This window comes from Panthera leo, chromosome B4 (genome assembly GCF_018350215.1).
Source record: "Panthera leo isolate Ple1 chromosome B4, P.leo_Ple1_pat1.1, whole genome shotgun sequence".
In the NCBI taxonomy this organism is placed as follows: Eukaryota; Metazoa; Chordata; class Mammalia; order Carnivora; family Felidae; genus Panthera; species Panthera leo.
In genome coordinates this window covers 75,573,835-75,594,722 of record NC_056685.1, presented here as the reverse complement: position 1 = coordinate 75,594,722, position 20,888 = coordinate 75,573,835, and the positions used below count along the sequence as shown (strand labels likewise).

Genomic DNA, 20,888 nt, shown 5'->3' with positions numbered 1-20,888 from the left:
TAATGCTTTGCAGAGATCCCACACCCCTTTTGCTTGCCCCTCGCCGCCCCCCCCACACACACATACACACCTTTTTTCTTGGTGCATGGCCCCTTGAGGGCCCAGCCTCATTCTGCACTTCCTTACCCACTTTGAAGTCCCCGCCCCTGGAAGCGAGGGCTCCCATGCAGAGGACTGATTCTGGGAGTCTTTCATCAAACCTCATGGGTGTGCAGAGGGCTTTACACTTCGCTGAGCCTTCACTGCACTCCCTTCTTCGTCTGACAATACCAGTCAATGTGTTTGATTCCCTCGCCACCCTATAAACTTCTTCAAGTAGGCACGAGGGCTCACGCATCCCTGTATCCCCAGCCTTTGGCACACGCCTGGCACAGAAGAGGCGTCAGCAAGTGTTCAAGTGACCAGAGTTTTCACGTACATGACCCTCATCTGAACCTCACCACCTTCTTGAAGGAGAGGACTAACCACTGGCAACCATCCCTGTTCAATCGACAAGGTAACTGAGGCTGAGAAAACAACAGATTTGTTGAAAGTCTAATTAGGGCCAGAACAGGATTCGTTGCTTCCCTTTACCCTTCTTCAGCCCTTGTGTGTCAGTTCAGCTCAGAGGCCCCAGCTTCTAGGCCTGAAAGCTGATACCCATTCCAGCTCTTGGAGTTAGGAATCAGGTGAGAATGCTTGGGGACAGCTGCCAACCCTTCAGCTCCCCAAACGCTGCCTCTCCCCAACTCTGGGCATCATCCAGTAGGGGCCCAAGCCCCCTCTCCTGCCTCTGGCATCCCATTCACTTCTTGCTTTGGGAGCTGGGGGATCTAATAATTCATTGGATTATAGACTGGACATTCTCTGCAGGGGGTTCTTTACTGGAAACCCAAGGCTTATGAGAGGTGCCTTCTACCCCGATCAATAAGGTTTCTACTCCTCCCCCTCTGCTGCCCATGAGAGCTAAGCTGGTGCTGGCTTGGCAGATGGAGAAAAAGGGAAAGGGATGTCATTGCAGGGTTGAGCAGCTCCTGGCTCCACTCCCCTACCCCCACACATACCCCAAAGGCCAACAGGGGTCAGAGTTCACACATCCAGGGAGAGGTGGGAGGCAGCTACCACAGCAAAAGAATCCTAGGGAGAGGGGGAAATTCTCCAGCCATCTGGGATCAGTTGCTGCCCTTGGGGGGTGGGGTGCTTCATAGCTCCCCTGCCCTTTAGGTCCTCCCCTGGGGGGAAGTCTTAGGATTAGGGACAAGCGTTAGAGCTTAGGAAGGGGTTAGTGTTGTCTGAAGTTAGGGTTAAGGCTAAGGTTAGACCTAGATCTAGGGACGGGCAGAGGATTAGGGTTAGAGATAGGTTCAGGGCGTGGGCAGGATTAGTACTCCTGCCGACTCTGGTGAATGTGCACATGGAGGTATGAGCGTTATTAGTAACAGTGCTCTTTCAGGCTCTTTATGGGAATGACTAACTTAATGGTGTGGTTATGGACCACACTTGGGTTTCCTTCTGGTCACATTGGTTTAAGCCCTAGCCTCTAGTTGGATTCTAGCCCTTCAGCTCCCTTCTTCTCCCCCACTGTCGTCTCTGAGCTTTTGGGTCCAGTGCTAGAACCCATCACCTGTCACCTGGATCCTCCTGAGCCCCAGGTTGGGAGCTGGGGTCCTAATAAGGACGTGATAAGGTCCTAATAAACCGTGACCACAGCTGAAGCCAATAGGCTTCAGGGGCCAAAAGCTCTACAGCAGCACCCTTTCTGCTTGGCTTTCTCTTCTTTGGTTTCTTTTCAGAACAGGGTCATGGCTTCACTCAGGTGTAGCTATTTTCACAATTCCAGAAAGGAAAGGCAGGCTTAGAGTTTGTTTGCCTGTTTGTTTAATCCCCGTTCATCAAGGGAAGAAACTGAGGCAGTTATGGACTTGCCCAGTATCACACAGCCGGTTGGTGTTCAAATAGGAAGAAGAATCTTGCAGGGTGTCCTGGCTCCTGGCCAGGTTCTTCTGACGACCTAGCTCCCCAGGGGCCTCATTAAGGTCATGCAAGGGTTAGAATCTCAGGGTCTTCTTGCAGGGCGGGGAAACCAGTCCCCCGACAATGTAGCCTATTTAAGAGAGACAAGCAATGGTGTGTTCTGGGTTCAAGGAGAAGCCACCAAGTCACTGATAAAAATAGAAATTTTATTCTGCGGAGGAAGATACTACATCGGTGGGGGTGGGGAGCCACTAATAGCTACAATGGAAGGAAATGCTGATTCCGGTAGGCAACGGCATCTTTGAGAAATTGGGGAGAGGAAGAGAGGGATCAGAAGAGGCTGGAGAGCAGAAGGAGAGGAGAAGGGAGAGGGATTGGGGTGGGGTGGAAGTGGTCTCTGCAAGCCAGGCCGGAACCCAGCACAATAAATAGTTTTATTTACAACAACCAAACTCGTGGCTTTGTATCCACGATTCAGTGCAAATTATTTACACACTGATGAGGAGGCAGGACAGGAAGGGGTAGGAGGTGGGTGAGGGAGGCATGGCTCACAGCTGTTCAATGGCTCCATGACAGAGGCTGGGAGAATGGGGGTATTTCTGCTGGGTCCCCCAACCTCCTTTTCCACATCACCACAGCTGCCCTTTCACCCTAGAACCTCCCGGTTCCGTTGTAGGTGGGGAGGAGAAAGGCCCTGCTGTCCAGGTGTGTGTTCAGCGTCTGCACCCTTGGCAGGAGAATGGGAAGGGCGTGAGAAGATCTGGAGAAAAAACGGAGGATAAAGGGGAGGGAGAGAGGCGGGGGGGGGGGGGGGGGAGTCACTGGCGCGGTGGAGGAAGCAGAGCCACATGGTCAGAAGCTGACCCCCACGGGGAAGGGAACAATCCTTCTCTCACCTCCTGGCCAAGCAGGGGGCAGTGCAACAAGGGGTCTCCCGGGAGAGGGAGGGAGGTAGGTCCGGGGCAGGTCCATCAGGATGGCAAGAGGGTTCATGCCGGCCCAGGCAAGTGGTTTCAGGAGTCCCCCGGTAGGAGGAGGTGGGAGAAATGATCGCATACGTATGAATCGCGGGGGTTGTGGCTGGAGGGACTGGGTGGGCACGTATCCGGGTGGGCTAGAGGGGAACGCTCCTGGGGCGAGTCCGCGAAGCGTCTCACAGACACTCGTGCAGTACGCGCGTGTGCGTGCAGTTGCGGCAGCTGACGTGGCAGCACCAGTGGAAGGTGCAGTTGCAGCGCTCGGTGACGCGCTGTGTGCGCGTACGGTGGCCCCGGCCACAGCAGAGCAGCTCGCAGCCGTCCAGCGCGGGCGAGGAGCTGTTGCAGGCGCGCCCGGCCGTGCCCGCCGTTCCCAGGCGTCCGCTGTACGTGCAGAAATTGGGCGATTTCTCGAAGTAGACGAGGTCGTGGGGGGAGGGCGGCTTGTGCGCCGGGTCCTCGGGCTCCAGGCGCAGCAGTTCCGCCCTCGAGGCGCGGTTGCTGCCGCGGTTGCCATAGAGGACGCGCGAGGCGCCATCGAATCGGTCGCGCAGCACGTCGCCCACGGCGCGCAGCGTGGGCAGCCGCATCCAGCACGTGCGCACCGTGCACGAGCCCGACATCCCGTGGCACTTGCACTCCTGGCGCATCTCAGAGAACACAGTCTGGGGGGAAGGAGGAAGAAAGGGTGTCCCGGGGCACTGTCAGGGCCAGAGCCACCACCGTCCCAGATACCGCCCCCTCCCGGACCCTGCCAGGACCTCAGCAAAGGCCCAGGCTTAGCCCTCGCGCCGAGATTTGAACCCCAGGCCCAACTGCTCCACGCGGGATAGTGGTCTCGGCCTCCAAGCCTCGTTTTTTGAATCTGTACAACGGAGGGCTGCAGGCAATACATTCCACGGGTTCCATGACTTCTAATGTCTTCAGTTCTACCTGCCCTCAGCCACTATCTCTTCCATTCTCTGCCTTCCTTCCACATCTCCTGCATCCTCTGCATCCTCGGGACGTCCTCTCCTGATTCCCTACTCTGACGCCTGGCCTTATCACCGATCGTCACTCCCCAAGTTCGAGGTTAGCCCCTGCTCAGGGACTCGGAGATCCCTGCCACGCCACTCCGCTTCCGTGCGGAGCCCCTCAAGCCCGCTCACCGTGCGGCCAGCCTCGTTGTTGTGAAGGTTCATGAGGAAGCGCAGGTCCCGCCCCTTCTCCCCGGAGTCCACAAACTCCCTGCCGAAGAGGCGGCCGAAGTCGATGTTGTCGCTGCAGCCCCCCCAGTGCCAATCGGGGCCCCCAGGGCCGCGCCGCCGATAGTCGCACGTGCAAGACTCGATGGAGCCCTCTGAGCAGGAGCGCGCCACCGAATGGGTAACCCCGGCGGAGGTGATAGCGAAAATAAACGCCGTTTCCCGACAGCCTGTGAGAGAAGGGAGCGGGGATCAGCGAGGGGGTACGCGGGGTGCTGCCAGCCTCCTTGGTGGAGGGCTTGGGACCTTTGACTCCGCCCTTAGAGTCCCGAGAGCCGGCGGCCGGCTGGGTTGGGAAGCTGATCTCCTAGAGAAAGCACGTGCGTGGGCACGCAACCCTGTCCACGCTTGTAATCACGCGTTCCTGAGACTCAGGGCGCATTTGGCTCCTCAGTGGGAGTGGGGCAGGTCCAGAGGGAAAAACTGAAAAGAGGGGAGGGGAAGAACTCTGCACTTGCCAAGACCTCTCCGCGCCCCAAACTTTCGGCCCCTGTCGGCGATGCAAGCCTTGCTGGGCTGGAGGCAAGACACACTCGCGGAGATCAGCTTCCCAGGCGCCTTTGAGAGGGGCCGGGGAGACGGTGGCGAGCCGGCGTCCACGACTCAGAACTCGCTTTTGCTGGGGCAGTGGCGCAGAAAAGTTAAGCTTCGCGCCGGAGGTGCACGGCTTGCAAACGCCAGGTAGAGCTGGCGCTGGGCACGAAGCTCTTGACGGGTTGATCCTGGAACCCTGCAGGCGCCTGGGACATCTTCCCTGCACTCGCCCGCCCCTGCCCTGCGGGTGACCCTGCGTTCCCCTGGTCCCGGAAGTGTCGCTTTCCTGGGTACCCACCTCGGTTGACGATCTTGCCGAAGAGGTGGGGCCCCGTAGCCGTGGGGCAGTTCCAGCGGCGGTTGCGGAACTGCCACTTGCACTCTCGCACAGCGCTCTGCAGCCCCCCGCTCACGCTGTGCAGGATCCCCGGGTTCTGGCGGATCAGCCTCCTCTGTTTGCGGCTCAGCAGCTGAAGACTGGGCTCGAGCACCAGTTGTAGACTCTTGGAGTCGGTCAGCAGGTTCGTGGAGGAGGCTACGTTCACGATGCCCCTGGTGAGATGCGTGGTAGGAGCTCAGGCTCTGGTAGGGGACCTGCTCCCTAAGCAAAAAGATCGTGTCTACCCTGTCCTCTTCCTGGGACTATTTGCTTGAGAGAGCAGCAGGAGATCAATAATGAGGTAAAGACTCCGAGCTCCCTGGCTAACTGGTTTGAAAGGAATGGGCGTCCAGAGTGTTGTGCAGGGCCGCTCAGGACCCTGGGCCTGGGGACTGGACAGGGGAGGCATGGGAAACCTGAAGACTAGATGTCCACCTTGACTCTGAGAGACTGCTTCCCCGGGAGCCTGGGCAAGGAAATCCTGGCCTGGAGTCCATGCCCACCCAAGGGGTGAAATGCTCAGGAGTCCCACCCTCCTCTCGCCTCCTTTCTGAGCGCTGGCCTGGCCCTTCGCTTCCGAGGCAGGGAAACCCGTGGTGTGGCTACCCCCGCGAGGCTGGGTTTGGGGCTCAAGGGAGAAGGGCGGTGCCAGATGGGAGTGGGCTCCCTGCCTGGAGGGAGTATCGTGGGCCGCCGCGGGCGGACCGTTCACCCCACCTCCTCAGAACTAGAGTCTCTGGGGCAGCTCCGCTCCAGAGCGCCCCTCGGTGTCTCAGAGGGAAGTCAGTGCGGTGGAGCGAGCCTGTCTGCGGACGGATCCCAGAGCGTGGGAGCTGGCTGGGGCTGGCCCCTGGCTCTGCGCCCCGGGACAAGTGGCGACCCCGCACCAGCTCACTTACCACCATCGGCCACTGCTGTTGGCGGCCAGGGCTGCGGGCAGAGCGGCCAGCGCCAGCCACAGCGTAGCAGAAACCCAGCCGGGCAGCAGCGCCCAGTGCCCCATGGCCTGCCCGGCCTCGCCTGCTCTGTGCTGAAGTTGGGGCGGCTTTGGCTGCTGCCCGCGACGGTGGGACGGGTCGCGGCGGTGGCGGCGGTGGCGAGAATTCGCAGTCTGGCTCTAACAGCCCTGGGGGCGGGCGGCGGGCAGCATGGCTCGCGGTCCCAGCTGGTGGGCTGAGGCAGCCACGGCGGGCGGCACCGCCTCTTATAGTTGCGGCGCTGGCTGAAGTGACGATAGGAGGCTGCCCGCCGGGCCGCACCGTGGCACCAGGGCGCACCGGTCAGGGGCGCAGACAATGGGCAGCGAGCGGGGCCGTGGCTCCCGCCCGTCTGAGGCGAGAGCTGACGGGCTGGCCGTCGGGGCTCACCCCCGCCCCCTGCCCGGTGGCTCCCGCCTCCGGGCCTGCACTGGCCGCCGACCCCTCCCCTTGGGACGCCCTCCCACGCGCGCCCGCCTCACTCCTCTTCGCGTCCGGAGCCCGTCGGGGACCAGCGTCCGCCAGGGGGCGCGGCGACAATGTGCTAAGGGGAGAGTCTGCCGGGAGCCCAGCCGCTTCGCCACCACCGGCTGTGGGGCTGTCCCCTCGACGTCACCCTGGGCCCGTCTGGCGTCCTCTCTCTCCCCACTCCTGAGTAGAGGAAGGAAAGCTGTGATTCTGGGCAGCGACTCCGGGGAGACGCCTCCTGCTTTGGAACCCCCGACGGCTGGACAGGGAAGGATAAGGGGGAGACTGGGAGTGGGGTCGTGGTCAGGGAAATCCTGAGGGTGGGTTTGTGGGGTAAGTTCACCAGAGAGAAAACCGGGGACCGCGGCAGTTTGTGTTTGTGGGCTGGTAGGAGTGCACAAGTGACTATGGGGTGTGTGTGTGTGTGTGTGTGTGTGTGTGTGTGTGTGTGTGTCTAAGTGGGACAATGCAAGGGTGAATGCATATGAGAATATGTGAGTGTGTTCTGAGGGTGCACACTCGTGTGTGTCCTCATGGAGAGAAACTCCATGTTTTGAGGAGGGACGTTAGGGAACTTTCCAAAGAATCTTGGCATGTAGCTCAGGTCAGAAGGGATCAGTCGAGTCATCTTGTCACAGCCACCACCTGGGGCAGTGCATCATCTATGTGTCGGGAAGGAGGTGGCGGCCACTGTCAGGAAAGACCCAAAGACTGACTGAGGGATGGAGTGTCTGGAACTGTTTGTGGAGGTGGGTGGATGGGTGGATGAGTGTGCGTGCGTGGGGAGATTAACTATGCATATATGTGTCACTCTCGCCGTGTATACCTTGTGTCACCCTATGGTGTGTCACTCTGTGGCATGTATCAACATGTGCATGTCACCGGGGGAGGGGACTGAGCCTGCAACCAAGGCGGCATCAAGGTGGACAAAGCCTGGAGTAGCTGAGTCTCTGTGGATTAGGCTCAGGAAGGGCAGTGGAGTGGGTGTCAGGTGTGCGTGTGGGTGGGGAGGGCTGGGAAGAGAAGAGTTGCTGGCTGAGCTGAACCCAGAATAGGGAACTTGTGCCTCCACGTGTCTGCTTCTTTTTGGATTTTTCTGCCAAGTTTCTCTCTTCTTGCAAAATTCTGGCTCTTTCCACTCTCACCACATTTGAGATATCCTGAATGCTTGCAAGCATCTCCTCCACTGTAGGCTTTTCTCTTTTTTCCCAGGGACCCCAATTCAGCTTCAAGGCTACCTTGGCCTCCTATTGAAGAGGAAGTGGCTGCTGTCCCCTGTACTGGAGCATAGGGAGCACCACCAGCTTTGTCATCATGCCCTACCACCACACACAAATGGCCCCTGCAAGGAGGGAGGACCTCCTCCCTTATGTCTCTCTTCTCTCTCACTTTACAGAGGGGAAAAAAAAATAGATTAAGAAGTTGTCCAAGGTCTACACAGCTAATGAATGAATAAATGGGGCACGTGTCTGGCCGAGTCGCTGGTGCATGTGACTCTTGATCTTGGGGTTGTAAGTTTGAGCCCTACAGTGGGTGTAGAGATTACTTAAAAACAAAATCTTAGGGGCACCTGTCTGGCTCAGTGGGAAGAGCATGAGACTCTTGATCTCAGGGTCCTGAGTTCAAGCCCCACTTTGGGCATGGAACCAACGTAAAATAAATAAATAAATAAATAAATAAATAAATAAATAAATAAATAAATAGTAAGCTTCAAAATTAGAATCTTAAAAAAAATGAACAAGTTGGTAGACCCAAATTAAAACTCAGATCTGGGGTGCCTGCGGGGCTCAGTTGGTTACGTGTCTGATTTCTTGATTTCAGCTCAGGTCATGATCTCATAGTTCGTGAGTTCGAGCCCTGAGTCAGGCTCTGTGCTGAACAGCTCAGAACCTGCCTGAGATTCTCTCTCTCCCTGTCTCCCTGCCCCTCCCCTGTGTTCTCTCTCTCTCTCTCTCTCTCTCACTCTCTCAAAAATAAACTTTAAAAAACTCTTTTTGACTCAAAGCCAATGCTCTTTCCACCTAATCAGCTTTTGTGAGTGTGTAGCAATACAATAAGCTATGGACCCCATCTCAAAATTGACAGATAATTAAAAATGATTTTTAGGATCTTTCTGTCTCCCTTTTGAATCCTCTCTTTTTCACCTCCCCTGCTTTTAGGGTGCTTTCTAACTGAGTATGTACCCGGGTCTGATCCTGAAGAGTTCTAAGCCTCAGAAATGATCAGATATCCCATTAAAGGCAGGGAAATCACTCTAAGGAGTCCATGTCTGATAAGTTTAATTAATCTTGGGGCATCTCCATTTTATTTTTTATTTAAAAAATTTTTTTAACGTTTATTTATACTGAGAGACAGAGAGACACAGAGTGTGAGCAGGGGAGGGGTAGAGAGAGGGGGAGACACAGAATCTGAAGTAGGCTCCAGGGTCTGAGCTGTCAGCACAGAGCCTGATGAGGGGCTCGAACTCACAAACTGTGAAATCATGACAGGAGCAGAAGTCGGATGCTTAACCTACTGAGCCACCCAGGTGCCCCAAGGGCACCTCCATTTTAAATGAGATGCTTTTTAACCAAGATGAAGCCTGATGGAGGTTTTTTAAAATTTGTTATTTTAGTGTTTATTTATTTATGTTTTAAATCATGTTTATTTATTCTTGAGAGAGACAGAGCAGAGGAAGGGCAGAGAGAGAGAGAGGGAGACACAGAATCCAAAGCAGGGTCCAGGCTCTGAGCTGTGAGCACAGAGCCCGACAAGGGGCTTGAACCCACAAGCCGTGAGATCATGACCTGAGCTGAAGTCAGACGCCCAACTGACTGAGCCACCCAGGAGCCCTAGTGTTTATTTATTTTTGAGAGAGAGAGAGGGGCATAGTGCAAGTGGGGGGAGGGGCAGAAAGAGAAGGAGACACAGAATCTGAAGCAGGGTCCAGGCTCTGAACTGTCAGCACAGAGCCCGATGTGGGGCTCGAACTCATGAACTGAGAGATCATGACCTGAGAAGTCGGCCACTTAACTGACTGAACCACCCAGGTGCCCCCTGATGGAGGTTACTTTTGAGGGCAATATCCTTCCCAGGCCTATTGCCCAGTCCAGTGCACCTGACCCTCCCAAGGATTTGACCCTGAGAGACAAGATGTTCTGGGTCCAGCATCCTCCCCAGATCCAAAATCCAGTAGTCTCTACGGAGGGCACCCAGCACAGAAGGCTCAAGTAAATAGACAAAGTACCATGGGCAGCTTGTCCTTCATCCCTTAGGAGTTTATTCCCACTGGGGCCTGGGCCATGTGCTTTGGCCTGTGGATTGATTAAACCCCATGGAAGCTGGAGATGCACTGGAAGACAGGAAGCCCTTTCTGTGGCTCCTGGTGACAAGCAGAGGTGGGAAGAAAGAAAAGACGAGCTGGTATCCTTTGTTCTACCATTCCACCCACCAGGAGTAGTGACGAAAAGTGGGCTCTAAGGGCTCTAAGTCTGAGTCATGCTATGAATGACCTGGCCCAAATTTCTATTTAGATCAAATCATTACTCTATCAATTGTCCTGTTTCTTTCTTGTTTCTTCAATTTACCTCTATGCTGGATCATACCCATCAGCAGGCAAAATGCTGTAATATCTCCCCTCTAAAAACTCTAAAGCTTCATTCGACGCCACATTACCTCCTGAGATTGCTCCATTTCTCAGCCCTCTTTTACTGCAAAAGGGCTGCTTTACTCAAAAGAGCTGCTTTAATCACTAGCGCCAATTTCTTTTCTTTATTCCCTCTTTCCACCCCGATTGCCTCTTTGAATCTGCTACACCTCCTGATCAAAATCATCCATGACCTGTTGGCTCTCATCCTAACCGACTTTTAAGGAACAGCAGACAGAGTTGAACACTTTCTCCTTCTTGGAATACTTCCTCACTTGGTTTCTAGAACACCATTCCTACCTCCCTAGCTGCTCACCTTCTCAGTCTTCTATCTGGTTGCACCCTGTATACCCAATTTCTAAGCTTCAGAGTGTACACCAATTCAATTTGGAGTTTCTTTCCAGTCTACACTCATTCTCTTGGTGATCTATTCAGTCTCATGCTCCCTAATTTATATCTCTGGCCCTTAACCCTGAACTGGACTTGCACACCTAACACTTGAATTAGCATATCAAGATGTACATGTTCAAAACTGAACTCCTGGGGCACCTGGGTGGCTCAGTTGGTTAAACATCCGACTTCAGCTCGGGTCATGATCTTGCGGCTCACAGCTCAGAGCTTGGAGCCTGCTTCAGATTCTGTCTCCGCCTCTCTCTGCTCCTCCTCTTGCTCATGCTCTCTCTCTAGAAAATAGATAAACATTAAAAAAAAAAAACAACAGAAAACACTGAACTCCTGATTCTTCCCCATCCTAACCAGGTCTTTCTTCAGTGGTCCCATCTCAGTAAATGGCCACTCCATCTTGCTCCCCGCCCCGCCCCCCCCAGTCTCTTATCCACAGAGCAGCCAGAGGCATTCTTTCCAAAACAGAAGTCAGATCATTTCATTCCTCTGCTGGGAATTTTCCAATGCTCCCCAATCTCACTCAAAGAAAAAGGCAAAATCTTTACAGTGGCCTCCACAGCCCTATATGGTCCATCTTGCTCCTTCCTTGTCCTCTCACTTCATTGCGCACCAGTTATCTCCCCTGTGGCTTCCTCCCTTTGGCGGCACTGGCCTAGTTGCTAATTCCTTGAACATCCCAAATGAGTTCCTGTCTCCAGATCTTTGCACCTGCTTTTCTGACTTCTGGAATGCCCGTCCTCAGATATCTCCGTGGGTTCCCTCACTTCCTTTCCCATCCCCCTATATAAAGCGGAATCCCACCACCTATCTCCTTTACCTTGCTCTGTTTTTCTATCACTTTTGACCACGGATAACTTTAAAGGCTTGAAGTAGAAAACCAGTAGCAAAGCACCTCCTTGGAGCAGGAACAGGGGAGAGAGATACTGGAGGGAAAAGGGGCTTTATTTTGGGGGTGTGGGGAGGAAGCAGGGAACTAGGGCTGAGAGTTCACGGACAGAAGAGCCTACCTTCCTTTGAAGCACCAGCAGGCGGCACTGCCTCCTTGGGCCGGGAAGGCATCAGCCTCTGGTAGAGAAGGGGGCAAAGTTCTTTCTAGGGTAATCCCACAGATTTGTTGGGGCCAACTGCTCAACTGTTGGGGTTTTCCCTGAGAGTCCGACGCAGTCGGACTGTGGACCCTTTGGTGCCTCCGGGCGGTGGCCTGTGGTGCTACAACAGAAGGCGTGACAGGCGGAGGGTGGGCAGCACAGCTGAGCTCACCGCTGAGGGCGCATCCATCCCTCCTGGGCCTATAATTTGGGTTCCCCGGGCCTGGCCGCCCCTATCAGCGGCTCAGCAATAGATGAGTCACCCGGGACCCCGGGCCAAGGCAAACATGAGGGGGGGAGGAGGAGGAGGTTCCCGAGGCTTTGCTCTGCATTAGCCACCGCCTCGGTTGCTCGATCCCCCAATCTCCCGGGGGCCCCCACTCTTCTCTTTGACCCCCGCCCTCCAGGGCTCCAGTGTTCTTCCCAGATTGTTCTTGCTACACCCACCCTCCATCCTCATGATGGGAAGGCAGCCCTCCAGTCTTCTCATCGAAGGGAAGGAGGACCAGTTTGCTCCCATTCCCTCCCCAGAGTAATGACAGCCCCTCACTTTCCCCCTCCTGTCATGGCCCCAACCCCTGTCAAGGTCTCTCTGGTTCCCGCCCCTCCCCTTTCCTGGAGCTGGCTGCGTGCTTGGGGTATTAGGCAATGGGTGTGTACCCGCAGCCCTCTCCAGACCCCGCCTGCTCCACCACCCTCCAGCCGCCTGCGGGTCAGTGCTCAGGCCAGCCGGTCGGGCCAAGGGCACTGAGGGCCAGTTCAGGCCACCCAGTCTGCCTGCCTGTGGCCTTCTGTCCCAGAGCTGAGCTTCTGCATGGAGAGGGAACAGGAGTATGGACCCCTGGACAGACCAGCCTGGGGAGCCCTGGAGTCACTGAGAAGTTGAAGTCTATGGTAGTAGTTCTGACCCTGGCCATTCCTTGGCACCTGACTACACTACAGCCTGACAAGGGTAGAATCAGAAGAAAAAATCAGAAAAAACGTCCGAGAGGTCTCCACAAGAGAAGAGGAGCATAGGAAACCTTGTCCCCTTCCTCCAGGGACCTGAGTGGAGTCCCAGGCTAACACGCAGGCAGAAGGACAAGGACGTTGGCGAGGATCGCTGAATCCAGGTGTAAGGATGAAAGCTACTGAGATTGCAGATTCTGGTGGCCTCAAAAGCCACACATGGTTTGGGTCTTGGCCTCTAAACAGGAAGAAGAGGCAGGGGCTATAGGGCTACTTCTCCTGCTTCCCTGCCCCCAGAGGTGCAAAAGCAAAGAAAAGCAACCCTCTTCTGGTCAGAGCTGGCCAGTGTCAGGAACCAGGGCACTTTTACCTCCCCAGCCTACTCAAGACCTGGTACATAAAGGTGGTCAATAAAAAATACATGGGCAGATGAAAGTCACTGACCTCTCTCAGACCGCTCTGCCCCCTAGACAACAGTGCCCCCTGCAGCACAGGGCAGGCTCTGCAGCAGCACAGGCTGGAGGCTGGCTGCCCAGACGAGCTGCATGGCCACCACCAAGGAAGAGATGACTGTGGCTGTGGGTTTCAGCCCCGTGGCTCTGCTTCCCCAGGGGGCCTGTCTCTGAGTCAACGTGCCAGCCTCGGGCGCGCGGGGCCAGTCGTGCCTTGGGCTGCGGTCTGGCAGGGGCGGGGGGCGGCTGGGAAGCCTGGGGCCCCTCTCTGGCAAAAATAGCCCGCAGTGGTTAGAGCTGGGAGGGTGAGTCAGGCAGGAGCGCAGTGGCGCCTAACCCCTTCACTGCCACTGGAGCTCCCTAAGGTGGTTTGTCCTGGTCTGTGCACCCCAAGATGGGACTCTTTCCCTGGCTGTCCTCAGGCTGGGCTCTGTTTGAGATCCCAAGGCCCTCCTCATTCCATGTGAAGCACGTCTGAAAGCATGGAGCGACGATATGGGCCACTCCAAGTACAGACTGGGGGATCCTGGGAAGGGCAGGAGAACTCCGCAGGCAAGGATGCCTGGAAGCCAAGGGAAGCAGAGGAGAAGGCTGAAGATCTTTGGGGCTACCCGAGCCTCTGACCAAACTCTGAGGCCAAGGCTGACCCCTCCCAAGGGGCAGGCTCAGAGCTCAGAGGTGGGTGGAAGCCAAGCCACCCAGAAGGGAGCTTTTCCTGCCGGCTCTGAGTGCCTTGTGGTGCGCTCTGGCTCAGGGCTCTGCACAGCAGTGTCCAGGGAGAGAAGTTGATTCTCAGCTCCAGCTTCATCGTGTCAAAGGCACTCTCCAGCCATCCCGCTCTCCTTGGGGAAACTGAGGCAAAGAGAAATGACCACTTGGGACCAGGCTCCTATCTCCCTAGTCTGGGTCCCTGCACCCTCCTTGCGGACTTGGCTACCCAGAGCAGGTGAGAGGCACTTTGGTCACCACCCCCTTCAGTGGGGCCAAGCGTGAACCCAGGCGTCGGGGGAGAGGGTGTGTGTGTAGGCTGGGAGGAGGGGGAGCGGCTGCGCTCCCTGGGTCAAGGCGGGGGGTGCGAGGAGTGGGGTGGGGATGCCCGGGGCTCGGGGAGGGGCCGCAACTCTGTCAGCCGCAGCAGAGCCGCCTGTGAGCTCGGCACGAGTAGAGTAGAGCCAGAGCCCCCAGTTCTTTGCTAGACCGCTCGCTAGCTTTCTCGATCACTCCCTCCCTTCCTCCCTCCCTTCCTCCCGGCGGCTGCGGCGGCGGCGCTGGGGAAGCAGCGAAGAGGAGTGGCCCTACCCTGGAAGAATGCGGCTCTGCCGAGGGGGCAGAACCCGAGGCAGTCTCCCCACGGTTTGAGAAGCCCGAGCCCAGGCGACCCAACCCTGCCGGTGGCGACCCCGCACCAGAGCAGCTGGAGGTAATCGGAGCCGGGAAAGCAGGGAGGGCAGGGACGAGCACACGCGGCCGAGACAGGCACACGGGCAGTCAGACAGACAGACACGCATCCGCCCACAGGGGCACGGAGACACCGAGAGAGCCAGGGATATTGCCAGAGATGAAGACAGCAAATAAAGGGATACCCCCAGATCTGAAGGGCAATGAATGCGAGAGCAAAGGGTTGGGGACCGAGGCTGGGACCTGAGGGGACCAGACAGACGGGCGTCTGGAAGGAGGGGAACACTAGTTAGGAAAGGTAACACAGAGGAGGAAGAGGACTCAGCCTGAGCTACGGTCCTTTACAGGTGGGAACCAGGTCCCCTCCCTGTCTGGCGCACCTGGAGCCTCCCCTCTCTCCCAACTGCAGAAGAAGGGGGTAGAGAGGGGTTGGGAGCCCATTCCTCCACCTTTCTCACGGAGAGTGCCTGCCCTCGACGGCATCTGGAGGTGACCCTCCCCCACATCCTGCGATCTGTTGGTGGAGAACCGCCTCCCAATTCTGCCCCCTAACCCTAAAAGCAAGACTGTATCGGCGAGGGAAGCCAGTCCTGGGGCCCTTAAAGAGGGAGCCCCGGGGGGCAAGATGGTGGAGTGGTGTTTGTGAGTCGGTGTGTCTGAGTCTGCACGTGAGTGTGTCTGTGTGCCAGGCATTGTGTCTGGCTGGGTCCAGCTCCAGGGGCGCTGCATAAGCCCGAGCTGCGAGGCCCCTAAGTCTTCCTGCAGGGTGCGGGGGACTGGGAATCAAGGGATGATTCTTACTGTTTTGTTTGGGGAGGAATGTGGAGGGTCACTGGGGTGGCACTGGTGAGTTAGGAATCCTTGGTTGCTCGGGGGAGCCCACCTTATTCCCAGCGCCCAAGTCTCTCTGTCCCGCAGGCCGTGATCGATCTGCCCACCGGGGCCTTCGGGCCCGGGGTTCGACATGCCGGAGGAGCCCCGGCCGCGCCCTCCGCCCTCGGGCTTCGCGGGTCTCCTGTTTCTGGCGTTGTGCAGTCGGTGAGCAATTCCCCCCTGTCACCCAGCCCTCGAGAGAGAGAGCCGTAGGCTGCAAGCACCGACCCGGGACGGGAGGAGTCGGAGGGGGCGCGCGGCCTGGACCACAGACCCCGAAACGCCTTCTGCTTTCCCAGGGCCCTCAGCAATGAGATTCTGGGCCTGAAGCTGCCCGGCGAGCCGCCGCTGACCGCCAACACCGTATGCTTGACGCTGTCGGGCCTGAGCAAACGGCAGCTAGGCCTGTGCCTGCGCAGCCCCGACGTGACGGCATCCGCGCTTCAGGGCCTGCACATCGCGGTCCACGAGTGTCAGCACCAGCTGCGCGACCAGCGCTGGAACTGCTCGGCGCTGGAGGGCGGCGGCCGCCTGCCGCACCACAGCGCCATCCTCAAGCGCGGTGAGCCGGGCCGGGCGGGTCTGCGCCTCTGGGGCTGGGGGCGGGGGGGGGGGCGGCAGGCCGAGGCGAGCGGAGGCGGGAAGGGACCGGTTCACGACTCGGGGAGGGGCCTCTCTGGGAATTCCCCCCCGGGAGCCACGGAGCTGGGCCTGGCCACCCGTCTGGGCCCCTGCTCCTGACTTCCACCTGCGTGCTGCCGGCAAGGCAGCTGGGTCGCTGCTCTCCTACCCTAGGGCCCCCCTTTCCTGCCTCCACCAGGCTCAGTCTGGGTTGCACCTGTGAGGAAGAGATGCCCCCAGCCCTGGAAGCTTCAAACGTCCCCCCCATTCCCTCCCTCAACTTGCTCCCCTCTCCCTCTCCGCTGGGACAAGCCCAGGCTGGTGTCCCCAGAGCCTCAGCGGGGGTGGGGTGACGCCCCCAACCGTTTAAGGGTTAAACCTACTCCCCTAATTGCTGGGGTTCCCAGGAGCAGAGGCTGGGAACAAAGACCCTGATGACTTTGAAGCCGGGGAGCAGCCCCCTCCTCTGTGCTGTGGGGGCCCCAGGTGGCTCTCACCTGAGCAGGTGAGGAACGGCTGGAGGGGCGAAGAACAGGTCACTGCTGGTCTGGTCTGGGAGGTATGGTCTGGAAGGCATCGTTGCCTCTTGCCAGGCCATGCCCGAGTTTCCTCCCTGGAGGAGTAAAGATCCATTCTGTGCTCAGCTCCAGGGTGGGGGCAGTACTTCAGGGACTACGGGGTTAATAGGCAGCTGCCATCTGCGGGGGAATTCCCAAGACGTGTGCAAACAGCTTCACCCCTGGAGGGTGGAGGTTGGGGGGGGGGGTCGGGAGGCTGGGCCAGAAGCCCTGCATCCTGGGGTGGGAGAGGCCCGGCCCCTAAAGAGGTGCTGTCTCTCATCCTCTCAGGGCTCAAGGAAGCCCCTACCGCAAAGGAAGTGAGAGACCCCTCCTTCCCTACAGGGCCTGGTGTAGGCTTTGATACCCAAATGGGAAGCATGGGAAAGGGTTGTCATCTTGAGCCTCTGTGACCCCCAAAACATAACAAAGAAGCCAATATTTTAATAGGGCCGTAGGGAAAATCACCCTCACTCTCTCCCCCTCCCAGCATTTTATAGAGTAATAGCAGGTTAGGATAAACATAAAGGGCAGTCTCAAAGGGCAAATATAAAACTAGAAACTGGAAAGGGGAAGGACAGCTCCACAGTCCCCGTGCTTTGGGGGTATTGGGGTGGTGGAGATGCCCCCAGCCCTGGAAGCTTCAAACGTTGGTTAAAAGACGCTTTAGGAAAAAAAAAGACACCCCCCCCCAAAGGTCTCGGCTTCCACCCCACCACCCAAGCTCCCTGGGGAATTTCTAAGGCTTTCAGATGTAGAACTCGGTGAACGAATCTTCAAAGACCTCAGGGACTCCCTCTCAGTCACCTGCCAACCCTTGGGGTCTTGCCCTCAAGCTAGTTCTTTCATCCACACCCGCAGATCCCAGAGTAACCAGGATGGGCCTCAGAGATCACTTCAGTCCACCCCCCACTCCCCCACCCCTGCCCTTAATAGATGAGGAAACTGAGGCTCTGTGCTTCTGTTCCCTTTCTTCTCGGTGACTTTCTCCCCAGTTATTCAGCTGGTAAATGGCAAAGTCAGGATCCAGTTAGGAATTCCTGGAATTGAAGGGTGGCTGCTTATTTCCTTCCACCTCCCCCCTCTCAGCTGCCTGTCAACCTTATCCCCCCCGTCACACCCTTTTTATCCCCAGGTTTCCGGGAGAGTGCTTTTTCCTTCTCCATGCTGGCTGCAGGGGTCATGCACGCGGTAGCCACGGCCTGCAGCCTGGGCAAGCTGGTGAGCTGCGGCTGCGGCTGGAAGGGCAGTGGTGAGCAGGATCGGCTGAGGGCCAAACTACTGCAGCTGCAGGCACTGTCCCGGGGCAAGAGTTTCCCCCACTCCCTGCCCAGTCCTGGCCCTGGCTCAGGCCCCAGCCCTGGCCCCCAGGACACATGGGAATGGGGTGGCTGTAACCATGACATGGACTTTGGAGAGAAGTTCTCTCGGGATTTCTTGGATTCCAGGGAAGCTCCCCGGGACATCCAGGCAAGAATGCGAATCCACAACAACAGGGTGGGGCGACAGGTATGTGTGTGCAACTTGTCCTGGGTCTCCTTAGCTTTCGAGGCCTGGCTAGAGTCTGAGAGGCACAGCAGAATGAGAGGAGGAGATGCGGTGGGTGATTGCCACTCACCATCTGGATGACCTCAAGTTACTTAACCTCAGTTTTGCATCTGTAAAAAGACTCTAATGATATCTATCTTACGTTGTCATTAAGAGGGAGCTAGCAAATGGAGCACTCGGCAGAGTGCTTAGTTCTCGGTAGGTGCTCATTACACGATAGATAGCTATTATTACAGCTGCCTCCCTACAGAATTCAGGGGTTCTTTGGGTCAGACTCCTCATTTTGGTGCTCACTCTGGAAAGAGCACTGGACTGGGAGTCCGGACAACTGGAGTTGAGTTCTGTTACCACCTAGTTCCCTAAGCTGAGTCTCTGTCACCAGCTAGTGATTAAAGATGGGCAAATCACTCTGCTCTGGGTTCAGTCCTCCAGCCAGAAGATGAGGGAGTTGGGCTATTAGCCAGTGGTTCAGTGCCCTTTCTCTTCTGATATTCCATGGTCATTCTCGCCTATATTTATCCTTCCCTGTGCTCTCTGTTCCCTCCCCTCTCCTGTGCCTCTGTGCTCTGCCCATTTGCTGCCGTCCCCTTCACCTCGCCTCCCTCTGCCGCTCTAGGTGGTGACTGAAAACCTGAAGCGGAAATGCAAGTGCCATGGCACGTCAGGCAGTTGCCAGTTCAAGACCTGCTGGAGGGCGGCCCCAGAGTTCCGGGCAGTGGGGGCGGCGTTGAGGGAGCGGCTGGGTCGGGCCATCTTCATCGATACCCACAACCGCAACTCCGGAGCCTTCCAGCCCCGCCTGCGTCCCCGTCGCCTCTCAGGAGAGCTGGTCTACTTTGAGAAGTCGCCTGACTTCTGTGAGCGAGACCCTGCCGTGGGCTCCCCGGGCACTCGGGGCCGGGCCTGCAATAAGACCAGCCGCCTGCTGGATGGCTGTGGCAGCCTGTGCTGTGGCCGTGGGCACAATCTGCTCCGGCAGACACGAGTCGAGCGCTGTCATTGCCGCTTCCACTGGTGCTGCTACGTGCTGTGTGATGAGTGCAAGGTCACAGAGTGGGTCAACGTGTGTAAGTGAGGGCCAGCCTCGCCACAGCACTGGGGAAGGGGAGGGGCACCTTTTCAGCCTTTTGCTCTGATTTCTGTCCAGGGTCAGTCCTGGCTCCTAGAAGCTCCAAGTATCTACCTGGAAGCAGCTTGGGGGTGGTGGGGGTCAGGTAGAGTCTGTGATGTGCAGCCTTCTCCCCCACAGTAGGAGGGCCTTGGAGGGAAAGCTGTCACCCCTCTTCTGCTCCTTAAACACCAGAAATGAGCTAAGATGAAATGCACTGTATTGCCTCCCTCTCCCCCACCCTGGGGTCCCTTTAGCTCTGGTTCCTCTTCCTTCTGGCTGGGGAGTCCCTGTAGTTTGACCACTCTTTCCCTTTGAGGGATAGCCCCAGGCACTGTGTGGAGCTGTAAGACCTGTATCCAGGGAGACCACTCATTCCTACCTGCCATTCCCAAACTCTTCTACAGTGATCTGGGCCCACTCTTGTGGGGTAATGGGAGATGGTGGTAGAGAGGTTTTTCTTGGGGAAGAGACAGAGTGCCGGAGGGGGACCTCTCCCCTGAGTCCTCAGAGGGTTGTTTGTCTAGGTCCTTAGGGAAACTATCCCTCCCCCCCGCCTTCAGATGTTAAAGGGAAACCTCCAAAGGAAGAATTTTACCTAAGACTCTCTGAGCCTTTTATTCTTTCTTTAGCAGGAGGGATGGGGATGGATAATTTATTGTACTGAGACTTGTTCTTGGTTTCTGTTTGTAACTAAAATAAATTAAGCTACTGGACCAGTGGATGCAGGTGGTGATATTTCTGCCCACACTTGGGATCCCAGTCCATGGCTTCTTTTCCAGGTGAATTCTACCCTCATATACTCAATGACATTACTTATGCATATCCTGCCTGGCTCCACAAAGGATTTAAAATGGTCCTCAGTGATTTATTTCTTTATTATTTTTAAAGTTTTCTTTCTTTCTCTCTGAGAGAGACAGAGACAGAGACAGAGAGAGAGAGAGAGAGAGAGAGAGAGAGAATGAGCAGGGGACGGGCTGAGAGAATCCCAAATAGGCTCTGCTGTCTGCATGGAGCCTGACGTGAGACTTGAACTCACAAACCAAGAGATAATGACCTGGGCCAAAATCAAGTCGGATTCTTAGCCAGCTGAGCCACCCAGATGCCCCTGATCCTCAATGATTTAGTTGGGAACTTTCAGTGTGGAAAACCAGGGGGGTACTTCTAGGGGTGAGGGGCTAGAGATCCAAACACAGGCCCTATTTACTTTTTATGTGCCTCAACTCCAGATTTCACCTTGGTCCTTGCCCTAGAACAAGGGTTGGAATTTTTTCTTCCTGCAAAGGGCTTGATAGTGAATATACAGTTAACCCTTGAACAACATAGGGGGGTTAGAGGAGCCTCCCTCCCCATGCAGTCAAAAACCTGTGTATAACTTTTGACTTGCCTAAAACTTAGTTACTAACAGCCTACTGTTGACCGGAAGCCTTACCAATAACATAAACAGACGATTAACACATATTTTGTGTGCTACTTGTTTTATATGCTCTATTCTTACAATAAAATAAGATAGAGGAAAGAAAATGTTATTAAGAAAATTATAAGGAAGAGAAAAAACTCATTCAGAGTACTATATGGTATTTACTGAAAAAAATCTGTGTATTAAGTGGACCCACACAGTTCAAACCCGTGTTGTTCAAGGGTCAACTGTAGTAGGCTTGTGGGCTTTGTTGCAACTACTCAACTCTACCATAATTACTCAACTCTGCTGTTGTAAATCACAAGTAGCCATA

At 56.3% G+C, this 20,888-nt stretch overlaps 2 protein-coding genes across 2 annotated transcripts; one reads left to right on the top strand and one right to left on the bottom strand.

Moving 5' to 3' along the window:
• Positions 1-2,772: 2,772 nt before the first annotated feature.
• WNT1 (Wnt family member 1) lies at positions 2,773-6,090 on the bottom strand. Its single transcript, XM_042948483.1, has 4 exons — positions 5,987-6,090; positions 5,007-5,260; positions 4,079-4,344; positions 2,773-3,595 (listed from the first exon to the last, which is right to left on the bottom strand). Exons 1-4 carry the CDS (start codon positions 6,088-6,090, stop codon positions 3,107-3,109), a joined length of 1,113 nt encoding a protein of 370 aa, XP_042804417.1. The 3' UTR covers positions 2,773-3,106.
• An 8,355-nt stretch (positions 6,091-14,445) lies between these two features.
• Positions 14,446-19,861, top strand: WNT10B (Wnt family member 10B). Its single transcript, XM_042948482.1, has 5 exons — positions 14,446-14,470; positions 15,367-15,486; positions 15,621-15,883; positions 17,635-18,008; positions 18,664-19,861. Exons 2-5 carry the CDS (start codon positions 15,413-15,415, stop codon positions 19,120-19,122), a joined length of 1,170 nt encoding a protein of 389 aa, XP_042804416.1. The 5' UTR covers positions 14,446-14,470; positions 15,367-15,412; the 3' UTR covers positions 19,123-19,861.
• The last annotated feature ends 1,027 nt before the right edge of the window (positions 19,862-20,888 follow it).

Excerpts from the sequence above, each read along its gene's own strand:
- WNT1 (XM_042948483.1), bottom strand. The coding sequence starts at position 6,090 with ATGGGGCACTGGGCGCTGCTGCCCGGCTGGGTTTCTGCTACGCTGTGG. Across the intron at positions 4,345-5,006 it reads CGGCAAGATCGTCAACCGAG|GCTGTCGGGAAACGGCGTTT; the intron begins GTGGGTACCCAG and ends CTTCTCTCACAG. Across the intron at positions 3,596-4,078 it reads ACAACGAGGCTGGCCGCACG|ACTGTGTTCTCTGAGATGCG; the intron begins GTGAGCGGGCTT and ends CCTTCCCCCCAG.
- WNT10B (XM_042948482.1), top strand. The coding sequence starts at position 15,413 with ATGCCGGAGGAGCCCCGGCCGCGCCCTCCGCCCTCGGGCTTCGCGGGT. Across the intron at positions 15,487-15,620 it reads TTTCTGGCGTTGTGCAGTCG|GGCCCTCAGCAATGAGATTC; the intron begins GTGAGCAATTCC and ends CTGCTTTCCCAG. Across the intron at positions 15,884-17,634 it reads CAGCGCCATCCTCAAGCGCG|GTTTCCGGGAGAGTGCTTTT; the intron begins GTGAGCCGGGCC and ends TTTTATCCCCAG.